The sequence below is a fragment of the Agelaius tricolor genome, unplaced genomic scaffold, assembly GCF_023055355.1.
Source record: "Agelaius tricolor isolate 1412-34295 unplaced genomic scaffold, bAgeTri1.0.p SCAF_11, whole genome shotgun sequence".
Classification (NCBI taxonomy): Eukaryota; Metazoa; Chordata; class Aves; order Passeriformes; family Icteridae; genus Agelaius; species Agelaius tricolor.
This window is the reverse complement of record NW_027269271.1, coordinates 12224355-12241391: the sequence shown is the minus strand read 5'-3', so window position 1 is coordinate 12241391 and position 17037 is coordinate 12224355. Positions and strand designations below refer to the sequence as shown.

Here is a 17037-nt window from a genome sequence, read left to right as displayed (position 1 = left end):
AGAATGTAATATGGAGATTGTTTACCCAAAGTGATGGCGTTTTGTTTTCTTGGCTTATCTGGGCCAAGCATGTGTGTGTGTGTTGGGACTGTTGGCTGACAGTCACAAGATTCTGTGCAGTTCGGTGCAGTTGAGTGCTTGGCAGATTCAGTTTAGATGTAATTTAATATAGTGTAATATAGTATAGAATAATATAGTATAATAAAGTGATTAAATAGCCTTCTGATAAGATGGAGTCCTCCTCATCATTCCTCTCCTTTGTTGGGAGCAAAAATATCTACTGTACTGGAGCAAGTGGCTTTTAGACATTGCTGCTGATAACAAAAATACTGCAGCTTAGAACTTCAGTACTGGTCAATCCTTACACTCAGAGAAAACAGAGGGAAGAAAAGGAAAAAAAGGGTGAGGGGCAAGTGGGAATCTCTGTCCTTTCCCCACCCCCTGGGTCCCAGAAGGAAGACTACAGCTCGTGGGTGAGGAACTTTGGGAAAGCTGCATTGAGTCCTTGGGCAGGCAGATGGGGTCACCCCACATAAACCATTACAGCAATATGAACAGTTGCAACAGGAGATGAAAAGGAGGATGGGTGTCTTTCCACAGGCTGACCCTCAACTGCAAAGGCAGTGGCAGGTTTGGGTTGGAATCCCAAACTGAGGCAAGCAGAACAATGGTTTTTCAGGCTCAGCTCTTACTCTGTGCTCCAGCTGCCTTCCTCAGCAGGCAGCCTGGGAGACACCGTGTACCTGAATCAGGGCAACTGACTCTGGGTGTCTCTGGAACACTGAGTCAGCACAGGGAATATCTCATGTGATTTGCGATGGAATACAGCAGCATATACTTACAGATGATTGAAATAAACATAACTAACTTGGCACCTTCCAAGGATGTTAAACAAATTAATTTACCAGAAACTAATTTTTATGGCAGAAGACTGATTTTCAAGTGACTATTGCAGTATAAACTTATTCATAATAATCATCTGAAATTCTGATCTGCTCTTCAAATCAGTACACTGTACAATGCCATGTCAATGGAGAGCCTATACAACATCCCATTAGAGTGCTGTATATTTCTAATGCACTCCTGCTATTTCCAAGAAATTATCTTTACTGTAATAAATAATGGTTGATTTATTCAGAGCAACTAGCAACTTCAAGAAATGTTAATGCTTTCATGCACTGTCTGTCTTCTGCCAGAAGACTCACAAGGCTCCAGACGTATTTCAAAAACCCTGCTTGGACTCTCTGTGAACAGTCACCAGCCAAAATTAAACTATCCTGGTACTTTTAGTATTTTATAAACTAATTTTATATGGCCCTTAAAATACACTGCTTTGATGAACCATCTTGTGAACAAATTTGTACAGGGATAGTGAAAATAAGCAGTTTCAATGTGTGATAAGCAGCTTAAAAATATTAATGTTTAGAACATCTTTTTAAACACATTCACAGATTCAAAGTACATTAAATTTATCAACTCATGCTATCTTCAGTTAACCTATGACACTAAATCCAAAACCAGTCATGCTGCATTTCTTGCTGAGTGTGCCTATTTAGTGGCTGTTGCTGCAATCCAAAATTAGAACTTTATTCAGTATCAGCACTTTCTTGAAAACAAATACAAAGTTGACAGTTATTTTTAAGAATGTGCTGTATCACACATTTAGAAAACACAAATAATGCCAGCAAACATGAAGAAGATGTACCTTATAGAGTGTCACAGGAAACAGAAATCTCCCAGAACAACAAGATCTTCCTATCACCAATAGCTAGAATTTGGACCTACTGTTGTTTATTTAAAACATAGGGAAAACTCAGCTTCCTGTCACTATAGATGTATTTTGCTCCATATACAACATGACCCTTGACTTACAATAGACATCAGAGAACTCCTTGGCTTCCATTCAGTCTAGCCACTATAGACTGAACCTGCAGAAGGTTCAGCCAACATCCACACTACTTTAAAAGGATTTGGCACATCATCAAAAAAACCCAAAATATGAGTTTCCTTCAATTCTAGGGGGAAAGCACTTGAATGGCAAAAAGAAAAGGACAGAAACATTGCCAGGTCAGACAGTCCCGCTCCTTGTTGCTGAGGCAGCACAAAGCAGAACTCCCAGCTGTACAGGTACTGTATCAGCCCTCCTGTGTTTCTCGGGTTTTTTGAATGTTGAAACCTGCAGTCAGATGCAAACTGCATGGTACAGTCCCCACTAAGGAAAAAATGCGTGATTCCTAAAGACATTATAAATTAAGGCCAGTTTTAATGAAGCAGCAGAAATCTATGGTTAACTAAGGACAAGGCTCATGATCTGCCATGTCTGAATACAAGTTGGAGGAATGGTAGCACTCACTGGATGGTGTTCCCCTTCCTGGCTAATCTACAGGACCTCTGTTTTCAATGCAAATGGGCAGAGCAGCAAGAAGGTGTTGTCTCTAAAAGGTGTTAACAGAAATAAGAATTTTTCACATGTTGCTGATCGAAGGGAAAGACTTGGTTATAATTTCCTCTGAATTCTATTCCTAAATCCCACCTCTTCACCATTTTGTTGATGGAGGCCCTTAATGTTTCCCATCTCTTGGGAAGCATCATTTTCCCATTTAAACTTCAAATACATCCTTCCAGTATACTGGTACTAACTACAGGAGTTAAAAAGGACTCTGGAATCACCAAATACACAATAAAGCAGGAGCTGGCAAATTCAGAGTATCTTGAAATGGGAGGAAAATGTAAAAAAAAAATTGCTGTGAAATTAATTTCTTTTTTTTTTCCTTATTTTTAAACAGATTGCCATGTTAGAAGTAACTGATTTTTGGCTATTTGCTAAGCTAAAGGACTTTTTTTTTGCCACTAGAGGTTGTTCTAATAGCCTTCTACTAGGTTCTTCAAATTTGCAATCCCACTTCCTGAATTAATACGCACCTACCTCTCAGCACACTCTCTACACACTTTTAAACTTCCTCCACTGTGCCTTCTGCCCACAGATGATTCCTTCTCTTCTAGTGTCTCCTGAAGCTTCTTCAATAAACTTCCTATTTTCTTGACAGTGTTGACTATGTCCATTATCACATTTTCACTTCCAAGGAGGTGTCTTGTTCTCCCATTCCTTCCGATCCCATTTTCTCCTCTTTGTTCCAACTTCTTTGCTCTGTTTGTTTTCCGGCTTGTTCCTTAACACTGTCCTTGTAGGCTTGCAGTTCTATGAATTTGCTTTCACATGCTGTCTTGCAAATTTGTGAGCATTAAAATTCTGGAATTATATTAAGCTTTTAAAGTCATCTTGCTCATGCTTTTTTTGCTGGATTTGCAGAAGTTCTGCAAGAGTTTTCCTAGCAACTACTAACCTTGAAGCTTTCCTAGCATTTCCAAATTATTTTCATGCTCATCTATACCTCTTCCTGTCACATTAATGATATACTGAACTCTGTAGGAACAATATGGTATTTTTTTGCTACCTTCTGCCATGATAAAATCCTACTAAATCAGTTATTTTTTGCATCTCTTCGTGACAGATGCACATTTGTGTAATTTGTACAGCACTACCTCACCTCAACTATTGAACTCCTCTAAAAAAAAGGACTATTACTGCATAAGCAAGATACAAATGAAAAGGCCTAGAGGCTGGCTTTACTACAAATGCAAAGTTGTTTCTCTGACAGGGTTCTATTTACTTTAAATGTTGAGATTTTAAAGTAATTACAAATTAAGACTCCCCCAGACTTCCAAAGCTCCCAGATGTTTTTGTTCCTTCCAAAGCTCCCAGATGTTTTTGTTCATTTGTTTTGTGTTTTAACAACTTTGACATTCTCCTAAGCAATTCTTTAGCTTAAACTGTCTGCTTGCGCAGACTTCCAGAGCTTCCAGATGTTTTTGTTTATTTGTTTTGTGTTTTAATAACTTTGACATTTTTCTAAGGAGTTCTTAAGCTTAAACTGCGTATTTGTGCTCTTAAATAGTAATTACTAGTTAGGTAAAGGCTTTAGTTTGCCTTGCAGTTTTAATAAAAACTACATTAATATATTCTTGTCTGACTTCCATTTCAAATGGATGAATTACATATATTTGTTAGCTAAAAATAGTAAAAAATAGAGATTATAGGAACTGACATATCATAGTGAAAATAAATGTATATAAAGACAACTTAATGAGTGTCTTACAATAGCTACCCCAGATATTTGCTTGAATTAAATGTATACTTTGGTAGTGTAGGCGCCTCTAAAGTCATTAAAGGAAGGTTTAATGAGTGCTTCAGGGTGGATTATTTTTCCCCTCTAGACTGCTGGACCAAATCAGATGAGTGTGTTGATTTTCTGTAATTGCACACATGTGATGCATAGCTTATCTACTTCCAGAAACAATAATGTATATAAAAAGAAATATCTGAGAATATGTTTAAAAATCACAAATATGTTTAAGTTATGTTAAGGCAATGATGCATAAACTATTTCTCACAGTTTTATCTGTGTAGGCAATCTTAAAGCCATGTTACATCTGCTTCCTTTTTCATGTTTATATGCTTAAGTCTGTGTTATAAAACACAAAAGGTAAGCAATTGTATGAGCCTGTTCTCTCTCTAATTCCACTCTAAAAATTCTGACCCTGTTTTTTCTGATATTTATTGAATTCTAGAGGTTTTTTAGACCAGCTAACTCACACAGCTTCACCCTGCTCACCAGCAGCACATGATCCCTTTGGACCATAGTGCCATCTAGCTTCTCTTTTCCTGACCTCAGTAATTCCATGTGTGGAACACAGTTGAGTGATGAAGCAAAAGAAGGGCCAGGGAGAAATCATTAATAGAATTGTCAAGTTAGTTGGTTGTTTATCTAGACATACAGCTGAATTATGGGAGCCTGACAACAAACCCCTCTTTGATAATCCAAAAATGAGACAAAAGCGTGTATTTTCCTTTGGAATAGGTCTTATTGCTTCCCTTCAAAATGGGAAAATCAAGATCCTTACTGATGCTCTAGGCAAGCTACCAATGCCCTTGGAAAAGCTCTGGCACCATACCAGTACTAATACACACCTCACAGGACAGCAAAGACAACGTGGCTAAATCCTTGCACATTGCTGAAGGCATTTGTTTCTTACAGAAAAATCTCTGCTTTCAAAGGAGCAAAATTTGAAGAGACATAGCACATTCCTTGAGATGCCTAGAAAGGAAAAAGGCTGGAAAAAGTATCTTTGCCTTCACATGATGTGGTGGGAGGGTAATGGACTTCCTTGCACACTCATGGAATCTGAGATCCACTCAAAGGTGCCCAGGTTTCATTTGCCTTTACAATATATGCGAGACCTAACTCTATGTAAGCATAAAACAAATCCAGTCCCTCTAATGAGGGTATAACTTCAGAACAAGAGCTGCAGTGGTAGAACAGAAAAAGTCTCTTCCAGGTCTGGGTCTGACTCATATCCTTGGCAGTTTCTGCTGGACTACACAAGATCCAATCTAGTTTGCTGAATCTTTCTTTCTAATTCACTGCTGTGCTCGTTACTATGAGGAGGGATAGATATTTCCTGCTGTGTCCCATGAGCATGGTTTGCTCCTCCTGTGGCACCTTTACATGAACTTCTTACTATTGGAATGCCAACTGTTTAATGCCATTAATACCTGAGAGGAAAACAACTGAATCTTCAAACATTCATTTCAGAATGAATGTCAAGATAAAGATTTTCCATTAAATCCTAGTAATCAACCAAACTTCTTAAATGATCAGGGTATATTAAGGCCTTAATCCCCAAATAATTAACAAATTAATTGAGATTCCATTGGTCTTATTCCTTTCTGCATAAACCACCCTAAGTCTGCGAAGGATGAGGATAAATGAGCTACTGAGTGTAAAGGTGGCATAAATGTGCAGTTCTTAGAGAGATGCAGGAGTTGGGGCCTTTTGCAATGGCCTTGTATGAGGGAGAACAACTCAGGCCATTGGCTGGCCCCCGTAAAAGAGCAGCTGGAGCTCAGCTGCCTCCTTGTTCCCAAAGAGCTGACAGACACAGCTGCCTGCACTGTGACAGCTTCCACCAGCATCACACACCCTTGGTTAACAGCTACAGACAACCTTGGCACCACTGAATGTTTTTATGGACTTTCTTGCCAAAAGCCTGTCCACAGACTATCTGAATAAAACTATTTCTACAACATGTACCTATGCCAGCCCAAGAATGGCTGGTACAAAACCAGCTTTATACACTTCTGTTTGAAATCAAATTTTGATGTAAAAATATTACCAAACATTTATATGACAGCAGTTCACCAACTTAGTTCTCAAAATCAATTAATAGAAAACAGTATTTCAATATAGTACTGTGTAAGTGATGAAAATAGGAAATAAAAGAACACTTCATTATTTCTATAGGTATCTCATTTACAGACATAAACTTGTATGGCCCATTCAAACCTGATTAAGCTGATCATAATTGATTTCAGGTTACAGATAAGAATAACATATAATCAGCTATTTTATTCATTAGGTTAACATAATATTTATAGTGTTAGATGGCACTAAATGAGATAATGGCTACAATACTCTTAGTTTTACATGTAGTGGGTTTTTAGTCTGAGTTATTTGCTCCACAAGTTGCATTCACACAGATTCCTCAATATGCTTTTCCTAGAACCTTTTATACATTTGGGAAGAGATTGTTTATACATTTGTATACTTATGAGACATTACTTTTTCTTTATAATTAAATGAAAATTGTCTCTGAAATCTAAAAGAAAATAGGTGAACTAAACTAATAAAATTTGCATAAACTACCAGATAATGACTTCATTTTTTTTCCTCAGAGTTGTGCCCTACATTCTACAGAAATCAGACCTATTTTATCCTCTGGGAAGCCACACTCTTTCTGCCACCCACAACCTTGTGGAGTCTTGTAAACATGTGTCTCCCAGGAGTCCTGATCTCCAGATCAGCTTCTGGGCATTAGGGCTCACCAGCTCCTGACATGACAGAGACCTTGGGAGGAGCAACCAGAACACCTGGGGCACCCCGTGCTCTAGTGCAAAGGGGTACGGGCTCATCTACCACTCTGACACATGCTGTCAAACAAAGATTATTTCTCTGAGCAATAACTACATTTTTAAAATATTCCTAAATTCCCAAACTCAGCCAAAGGGATGTTCATCAAGGGATATGAAGTTCTGACAAGTTTTGTCTATCTCAAATGAAATAAAGCCATAGTTCAAAAGCCTACATATTTTGTGATTAAGTACACATGTATGTACATGTATGTACATAATTCTTGCATGTTAATAACTGAGTAACAAAATATCTTCCCCTCAACAGTCTCAAAATGTATTTGTGTTTGGGCTGATACCAAGCATGGGACACTATCATCTCAAGGATTTTTTTAGCATAGTATGACTACATTGCAGAAGGGACTATAATTATAATCTTGACATTACCATAACGACCGTGGTTGCTATCAGGTGACAGGTATTATATAGATAATCAGTAGACAGCAATATTTAATGATGCATGAGATAAAAGAAAATGAATTCATGCCTTTAATTCAGTTCAGAGCCATCATTTGTTAAATCTGCATGTGACTGTCCTAATCCTATTCATATGTACATAACAGTTACATTAAACAACAAAGAGCCAAGCAAGATATCTGCTGTGAAATTCAGAGAGCTTATATTTACTCTTTCTATACAATGAATATTTTTTTACATTTCTATTTATCTCTATTTTTAACACAATAGAGTTCTACTGCCTTGATTTAATTAGCACACCAAAAAAAAAAAAAGCTAGTAGCCACTAGCTACCAGTGAAAGGTATAAAAATGCCTTTATTGAAGTCAGATAGAAGCAGTAGTGAGGCTGGCTATTTTTTCCCCCTGTTGCAACCTACCAACTCTTTCATTTAATCTGTCCTAGAGAAACAATGCCACAAACTGAGAAAAACTAATCTAGAGTAAGGGGAGATGCTCTGTTGAATGAAAGAGAGACAATTATGCTCGCTGGAGGAGTGAATATGACTGAACATTTCAAATTCTGCAAGATTTTATCACTACCTTTATAAAACAGGATTAATTGAAAGAGATATTTTTGTGGAAAAGGACACTCCTGAAATGAAGCTATTCCAGTATGTGTAGATGGCCATGTATGAAATGCAACAGAAGACAAAGGAGGAATACTCAAACATAGATGAAGCAGCACTACTCACATATCTTCACAATATTTCTGGTTACTAACTCTGTTCAAACCTTGGTGCTCCCGTCTCCACAGCGACAACACTGCTACAGCCATCTCACTGAATCTTAGAATGGAAGACGCAAAGTTTATAGAGAATCACAGGAACAGTGTTTAATGAAATTACATCAAACTCAGTGTTAGAGGTTTCAGGCTGAGAAGAAACTGGGTATCTCAGCACTGTGGTGCACAGAGGTAAGGGAGACAAAGGGGACAGAAGCAAACATAGAGGATATGGAAGACACATGAAGCAAAGTTTGCACAATGTTTTATAAAACTGACTATTTTTCAATTCATCATCTTTGTCTCTCAAGCTCTCCCTTTCACAGTTTTCCTCTGTTGCTAATGCTCACTTTGTTGCTTTGTGACTAACATTACACCTCCATCACATCATCAGCTTCAGAACAGATCAGGAGGGATGCAGCTCTTGCCTGAAGCATAGCTGGGTTTTTAATTCTGCCCTCAGACTGCCACACAGCAGGTGAAGACAGCCTGAACCCAAGACATCTTTGGTCTTAAGTGAAGCTTTTTAATAACAGCAGCTCTGTTCTTGTTCTGTCTGCCCTGGCTCTTGAGCCACCAGAGCTGATTCTGTCCAGTAAGGATGAGATTTATTTTTCCTTCCTTTGTGTTTCTCTGGTAATTAATACTAATTATGCTTTTCATTGGCTTTCAATTCTAGAGCAGCAGGAAAACTTTGGAAGCAGGAGTGGATCTCACAGTACAGAAAAAAGAGACATTTAAAGGATGCTGAAAAATTTTGGCAGAGGCACATTTTTATTATTAATTATTTCAACCCATTGTCTTACAAGAGGAAAAGTTCAGCATGGTGAAGTCTAAGGTGCTACACAGCTCCCTTGATTGGCTTGAGCTCCCCTTCCAACTGGCAGTTTGCTTTCCTTCTGAACAACTCAAAAGCTTGGCTCTACACTGATGACAAGCCTGATGTCTGGGGTTGCAGGTTAGACATCCTGCAGTTTTCCCTGAACTCCAAACAGCTAACCTTCCTGGAGTGGTTATTTTGCCTCTTCAGACACCCAAAGCTTCAGGCAAGAAAGCAGCCACAAATGTTTTTTTCTTGGGATTGTTTCCAGTTCTTTATTTTCATGAATATCCATGCAGACTGGGTGTAGGGCAGACTGCACAGGGACCTTTCTCATATTGAACTCCTTGACAACAAACAGGCAAGGTGGCCCATGCTCTTCAAGCAGAGCTATTTCCCTCTAAGGTCGTGTTTTCCACACCAGAAGAGATCAATAGATCACCATGTATGGTAACAGATTGGTGTGAATACCTGCATAAATGTGCTTATTCTGTAATGATGTCGCTTTTAAGTTACTAGGATTGAACTCTTCAGCCAAAAACATTTTTTCTCCAGCCTTCAAACTATTTTTAAATTTTTCTTTCATATTATCCTTTTTTTACACAACCTTACTCAAATGCAAATATCTGTAAATATAGACAAAAAATTTGTCCACTGCTCTGCACAGTAAAAGCCTAACTTCAATACCTACTTACTCTAAATAGAAATTTAAGTATGTGGGATTTGTCCATCACTTCAGTTTTAGTTTACAACTGTCTCCCAAAACTTACCCAGCTCAAGGAGTTGTGCCCTGATCAGCAGAATCAAGAACTTTTCCCTTAGTGAAGAAAATTACAGAAGCTACTGAAGAAAGGGGAAGAGAAGGAAAGAAAATAGACTATTACCCTGGTAAAATGATGACAGTGCATGGGAAGGATTGACATAAAAGAGCAAAAAAAAGTAGCTTTCTTAGAAGTTAAACAGTCACGAGAAAAGCTATTTTCGCTGCCATTTGAGAAAGGGACTTCTGAATTTAAAGAATATTGCAATAATCTAGTTATGTGATTTAAGATTAAATAGAAAGCTAAAGTATATGTTGTCACTTTTTTCTTTAATGAAATGCTACACTTAAATGTCTTCATTTGAAAATAATCTGTATGTGGGTTTTTTTAAAAATAGCATCAACTTGGTAGTTAGGAAAAAAAGGTTCACAATGTGCTTATGGCTGACTGAATCTGGAGGTTAGCTAAGATGTTATCTCTGCTTGTCAGTCCAGCACTGCTGTTGAATGCAGTCTCCACAAGACTGCTGATGCAACTCATACCTTTTTTGATTTCAGAGTTTAAAGAAAATTTGCTGGTGTATGGAATGCTTTGTTAAAGGAAGAAATTGAAAATACAAGTGCATGTTTTTATTTATTAAGAAAAGCATAGAAATGTATTTCCTCACATACAAAGAATCAAAGAATCTGAGATGGTTGCTTTTATCATAATCCCAGGCCTTTTCTGGCTTTCAGATTTTTTTCTGTGTTGTTTCTCAGGATCAAACTGTTAGTGCCCCTGTCCTGTCTTCTTCATCTCCCCTTGTCATAATTTCCCAGCTTCACATAGCTGCCTGTACTTTTTACACACCTATTTTGGAGGCAATGATTGCCCAGTTTTGGTGGAGACTCATATTGCTGTAGGTACCTCATTCCACAAAGCAGCTCTATGGCTTTTTATAACTATTTTGAATTAAGGGTGACTTCAAAAGATTAAATCCAAACTCTAACTTCAGGAACACCCTCTGCAAGCAATTTTCACAAATAACCCATGCCTCAGGGCGTTATTTTGAGGCATCACAATTTTACTTTCAAAAAGCAGGTCCCACATGTATTTCTGCATGGGCAATTCACAAACTGAGTGGCAGATCTATTTGGGCCATAATACACCCCATGGCACTTTTCAAGCACATCAGTGCAACTGACCACAATTCATGCAGGCTATTACTAACTCCTACCTGCTCTTGTTTTCAGAAGCCCTGAGAAAATAGCAAAGGAACTATTGCATGCGTACATCGTGGCTGATCTGCACTGCTGTATCATTCCTGCATCATAAATTCAATGCTTTAATGAGCTCTCACCTCCCGTCTAAAGCACATGAAGGCAGCTAATACATGTCAATGCCAGCCAGTCTAGGAAGGGCAGCTTCAGGCCATGCTCACACAACTTGCTTGGCACAACACCAGAGGAAAGGAGCAACTCAGTTCAAGCAAACCTCATTTGAATTGCTGACAGGATTTTCCATCATCTTCATTTACACCTCTTGAAAGAGTGTTTGGTTGAGACATTTTAAAGGACATATCCCTTGTGTCTGTAAATTGGCAACATATCCCTTGTGTCTGTAAATTAGTTGTTTGAGCATGACAGAAATTCACGTTGAAGAAAAGTCACCATTAAACTAGCAGAGGACATATAAATCTGTAAATTAAAGCATAGAATGACAGAAACTGAGAGTGAAATCCATTTCCTTAACCAAGAAGCAGTGCCACAGAGCCAGGAGAACTTGAGCCAAGCCGAGATTCCATTGCAATTTACCGTGGAGTATTTACAAGGTGGAAATACAAAGATTATGGCTGTAGAACAAGGCATACAGGACTTTTCAGAGCAGTAATTTCTCAGAGAAATTGATCTTGAGGCAAATAGTCTTTCTTAATTACTTTAAATTCATTTTTTTCTGTGTAATGTTATTTAGGTCACCTGAGTATATTAAAACAGTCAAATATTTACAGTCAGATGTAATTACATCAAAATTTCCAAGGGATTTCCAGGTATTTCTGGAATTGATGCATAGCATAAGGATAGCTGTTTAGAGTTTTGTACATCATAGCATTTTTATACATGTTTGCATTTTAAAGGTGGTCTATATAAAATACAGGCATTTCAGATTTAACTTGCATGCTATTTCACAAGGGAAGAAGCCCAGAAGTACCAGTTATCTGATGGTTTGGACATTGAATTTGGAAAAATTTTATTGCTTTCATTCCAGACTAACATGTTCCATAGCCAAAAACAGGGGAGAGGCATTGTCTAATTTTTTATTTTAGAGTTTGATTTTTTTTTTTTTTTTTTTTTTTTGCTTATGAGCCCAGTAATGAGCTTTACCAAGTGTCTTGAGGTTCTTTAGCCATGGTGGGAGATGCAATATGCATTCTTCTGTGAGTTCCAGCCCAAGGATTATTTTGTAGTTGAACAGGGTCTTACCCTCGGGTGGCCCTTGGTTGAACTTTATTTTGGGAGTGAACCAGTGTATTTTCCAGGATTGGGATAGATGAGGACGAAGCAGTTTCCCTCCTCCATTTGCTCCACAAAAACAGCTAAAGCACAGCCACTGCGATTAGGATGAGATATTACAACAAGGATATAGGGGCTCCTTCACTCTCCAAGATATGTGCACAGTGTTAATAAAATCAATCTTGCATATCTTATATGTTCAATATTTCCTTGCTGGCCCTCTGCATCTTTCTGGTGCCATCACTCAGAGGAACACTGTCTCCAATATGAAAGAAGAAGCTTTCTGTAAAACTCAGACTCAAGGAAACTTATTTTACTTTCCCATAAGTACTTGAAAGTGGCTAAAGCAGTTTTTGAGATGTTCATACATTTTCTGGATGTCAATTAAAAAAAAAAGAATCCTTTGAGGTCTTCATTCTTTGTGTTTTTCAAATCCTGATCTTAACAAGTATCTCTTCTGTGATTATGGAGATTTTTTTTATGCCAGGAAACAAAATATTGGTATGGGACTTTTAGATACATCATTGTATCACAGATACCTAACAGGTCTTAGTCTTGGGGAAAAAATTAAATTATTCCCTTCTCTTAAAGCATTTTCTGTGAATACTCAAACTCAGCAGGTAAAGCAAGCAAAGTGTGTGGGGCATTATAAAATATGGCCAAAGGGCCTTTTATATTATTACTTATCATGTGTGTCTTTTCCTTGTTATTATCCCATCATTAAACTACCCTCTTGAGAGCTCTAAGTTTGTGTCACCCAATGCAACAAACTCTTGTTGTGACAAAGTTTCCTACGTTCTCATGGGTCCATTCTTCTCGAGACAGCACAGCTTAGGTGATACTGCTTGTGGATGCCCACGGATTCAGAACACAACTACCCTCTTGCAGACGTTTGTGCCAGAAGGCAAAAACAGCACTAAGTATCATCACCATGAGAACAGCAGCAACTGCGTTGGAAAAGAGGAAGGAGGAAGTCAAGCAACACAGAAGGAAATAGAAAGATTTTAAGAGCATTCCTGGGAGGAATGGGCCTGCAGCACTCACCACCACAGTTTCGGTGTGAGGAGCTGTCTCCTTTCCAAATGCCACAGAGAATCTGTTATTTTGTATCTGGCAGAGGCTGTGAAATCATACTTCTGCAATAATATATTTAAGAGAAATACAACAAACTGGTAACTGAACAGGTGACAAGGTTAGATGGGCAACACCAGCCTTCATATTGCATTGTAATTTATCGAGTGCCCATGGACAGAGACCTTTGTTAAAACAGGCCTTAAAAAGCTTTCAAAACAAAATATCCAAACCAAATCACCACAAAGGTGCGTATGTTTTTGTTTTTAACAGTTTCCACAGACAGCATCATCCTGAAGTTTGCCAGAGAAAGCTGAAGGAGGGTCTTGCATGGAGCACAGAGATCAGGTATGCTGGGGAAAGGAAGCAGCTCCCGGTGTCTGTGTGCCTGTGTGTGTAATGAGACACCTGCCAGTCCTTCACAAACGAACCTTGTGTTCAGGGAGCTCACTTCAAAGAACTACTTTAAATGCTGAAAGAATTACATCGATTTTATAAAAACAAACTTGCATATGTCTCAGAAAGAGCTGTCTAGGTGCCTGTCTCATAGTGAAATCTTTAGAGCATAACAACAATTACGTGCGTTGCCATATTTACCGGTTATCCCAGATTCCTAAATCCAGTGCTTTGGCTGGAGTCCTGGCCGGCTCCTGGGGGCGGACAGCTCCGTGCCGGGAGCGGGGCTGAGGGGGCGGCCGGGAGATCCCGCCCCAGTGTCCGTCCCGGTACCTCGGGAAGGCACCCGGCGCTGCCTGGCCGTGCGGTGGAAAGGGGAGCGGGCAAGAAGGGCGTGGGGTCACAAAGGAGCAACAGGAGGGGAAGAAGCGCTACCGGGGGCCGGGGCGGCTCGGCTGCCCGACGGGCGGTGGCCGCCGGCGGGGGTGGCGGAGCGGCCTGAGGGGCCGCGCCCGTTCCCGCGCGCGCGCGGCCCCGGGGTCCCGGCGCTGCCCCGGGCCCTCAGCGCGGCGCGGCCGCGGCGCTGGCGCTGCTCCCCGTGCCCCGGCGCCGCGGCAGCTGCGGGCAGGGCGGGGCACCGGCGGGGCCCGCGGCGGCGGCCGAGGGGCGCGGGGCGGCGGCCGGGCCCTCGCCGCGGGGCAGGACGGAGCGGGCCGCCCGGCGGAACTCCTCGCTGCGCCACGTGTAGAGCAGCGGGTTGAGGGCCGAGAGCGAGCAGAGCAGCAGCCAGCTGGCGGCCTGCAGCGCCGGCGGCGCCGGGCGCAGGAAGAAGCCCAGGAGGCTCACCCAGACCAGGGGCTGGGTGCCCAGCAGGAACACGCAGCAGAGCAGCAGGACGGAGACGCTGCTGAGGCGGCGCTGGGCGCGGCGAGGCGGCGGCGGCGCGGCGGGGAAGGGCAGCTGGTGCAGCAGGTGGAAGTTGAGGACGCTGACCCGCTTGGCGCTGCCCCGCACCCGCCGCACGATGCCGAGGTAGCAGTGGAGCAGCAGCGCGGTCTGGCCCAGCACGGCCAGGGCGAGGAGCAGGGCGGTGTAGCGAGAGCTGCCGTCCGACTGGGCTGAGCCCAGGGTCCAGAGCCCGGGCAGCAGCGGGACCGGGAGCAGGGCGAGGGCCCAGGAGAGCCCGATCATGCAGCCCGTGTGTCTCCGCTGGTAGAGGGCCTGGTACACGCTGGGCAGCTTGGTGATGAGCACGTACCTGTTGAAAGCCACCAGCAGGTGCGAGGCCAGGGAGACGGTGAGGCCGAGGCCCAGGAGCCCCCCTCGGAGCAGCCGGTACTCCGCCGAGCGAAGGGAGGAGGAATTGGGGGGCAGCAGCCCCAGCACAGCCTCCTGGGGCATCCACAGGGCACACACGCTCAGGTCTGCCGCACAGCCGTTCACGATGAAGGCATTGCTGGTTGTCTGCAGCTTCTTGAAGGAGAAGACTAAATAGATGACCATCACATTGGATAAAGTCCCTGAGATAGCTAAGACTGCGTAGAGCAGCGATAGAAAGATGCGGGTCCCGGAGGAGTCCTCCCAGAGCAGCAGCAGAGGCGAGCTAGCACTCCAGGAAGAGGCGTTGGGCATCTCGCTGAATGCAGCTCAGTTTTGACTTCGCCCTGTAAATCCCATCCTTGTCTGGGTCAGAAGTTCTGCTGCAGGAGTCCTCACCAAGCGCACAGGAGGCTGTGCAGCTGAAGGACTCTAAGGCAGGTTTCAGTCATACAAGCTGTAAGGTCCAGAAAATGCTGTTTGCAGTAAGGATCCAAAAACTAGCAGTGTCCAAGGCAGGTAGGCAGCAAGAGAGTCCACAGATTGTAGCTGGTGAAGGTGGGTCCATAGGGAGGCAAATGGCTGTTGGCAGACCAGAGCACGGCTGAGGTTTCTGTAGCTGTGAAAACAGCAAAAGCAGCAGCACCTTGCAATCGGCAGCAGAAACGGCAGCAACTGATACAAAGCTTTGCAGTTTCTCCTGTGCCACAGTACGTACACTGTATATCATTCCAGGAAGATTCAGCCCTTCCACTCTTCATGAATTATTCAGCAGATTTTCAACTTGTTAAATCAAGAAGAAAAAAAAAAAAAAGCCAAACCCTATCATGCTCCAGAAATACTCCAACTACACAGTCTGACTCTTTTCTCTCTGCCTTACCAGTCTTCTGGGTCTAACCCATTTACACAACTTTCATTTGAAGCAAGGTTTTAAACCAGTATCAGTCACTTCTGTCTGAAATACTGTCCATAAACTGTAGACATTTTTCTGCTCGATACTCACTTTTTAACAGATTTTTTTTTCTGATCTTTTTTTGGTTAAGAGTAAGATCAGTATGCTTCTGCAATTTTAGTTAATTTTAGAACTGGTCTATAATAACAATATGCTTTCCAAATGAAATCTTTCAAACACAATAAATAGACCAATCCTTGTAAGACAGTACTTATTTGAGGAAGTTGGTTCTCAATTTGAACACTTTACATCTCTTCATAAACCTCAGCCTGTCTCAACCCACAGGAAATCCTGCATTGCCACCCTGCCAGAGGTGAACACTGGTGTTGGTGAGCACACAGATAACACAGGATCTGTGTAGTATTTGAAACAGGCTCGCTCCAAAATTAGTTCCTGGAGAGGTGCATAACAGCTCCTGAGGTGGACAAAAAACTGATTGAAGAGTAGGCATTAACAGTCCATTCCCAGATGCAGAATAATTAGTCATGGGATTCTCCCAGGAACTCTACCCTGCTGTACTCAAACAGGGACAGAATAGTAACTGTCCTTAACCTGGACAAAACTTGATAAGAAATTCAGTAAGAGAACTTCCGTTTACTTTGGAAAGCTTTCCAGATACAGAATGCTGGTTAATTTTGTGATGAGCTTAAGAAAAAACTGCTTTTGCAGGTAGGTTAGGTGTAGGCTAGAAAAGCAAGCAATCACAGCTTGTAAGGTATTATCTGTACCAGAGACCTTCATAAGGCATTTTTAGATATTGTTTAACTCCTCATGCTAATAGCAATACCAAAAGAATGTAATAGGAGGTAGTTATAGTTGCAATATACATTTTTTCAAGTTAAAAAAGTTAAATTGTGTGGGTTAATGGATGTTGCAATACAGCATATCTTTTATTTGATAAAAAAGGCTCATGTTAACAATTGACAGAAATATTGATCCAAAGGTGGATTCGTTACAAACATGAATATCTATGTTCACTTTTAATTAATTAGATGGCTCATGTGCTTAAGGTTAAAGACATGCCT

At 41.2% G+C, this 17037-nt stretch overlaps 2 protein-coding genes across 4 annotated transcripts in view; both read right to left on the bottom strand.

The window, feature by feature from the left end:
• Nucleotides 1-14117, bottom strand: part of VCAM1 (vascular cell adhesion molecule 1) — a 41049-nt gene extending 26932 nt beyond the window's left edge. Inside the window, exon 1 of one of the 3 annotated variants that reach the window (XM_071436150.1) lies at nt 13945-14117. The gene's annotated coding sequence lies outside the window, so the exon portion shown is untranslated. Of the gene's footprint in view, nt 1-11126; nt 13340-13944 lie in introns of those variants that run through there. The other 2 variants (XM_071436147.1, XM_071436154.1) reach the window with 2 other exon arrangements.
• Nucleotides 12092-16333, bottom strand: GPR88 (G protein-coupled receptor 88). Its single transcript, XM_071436155.1, has one exon. The coding sequence runs from the start codon at nt 15373-15375 to the stop codon at nt 14305-14307; it is 1071 nt and encodes a 356-aa protein (XP_071292256.1). The 5' UTR covers nt 15376-16333; the 3' UTR covers nt 12092-14304.
• Between the last annotated feature and the right edge of the window lie 704 nt (nt 16334-17037).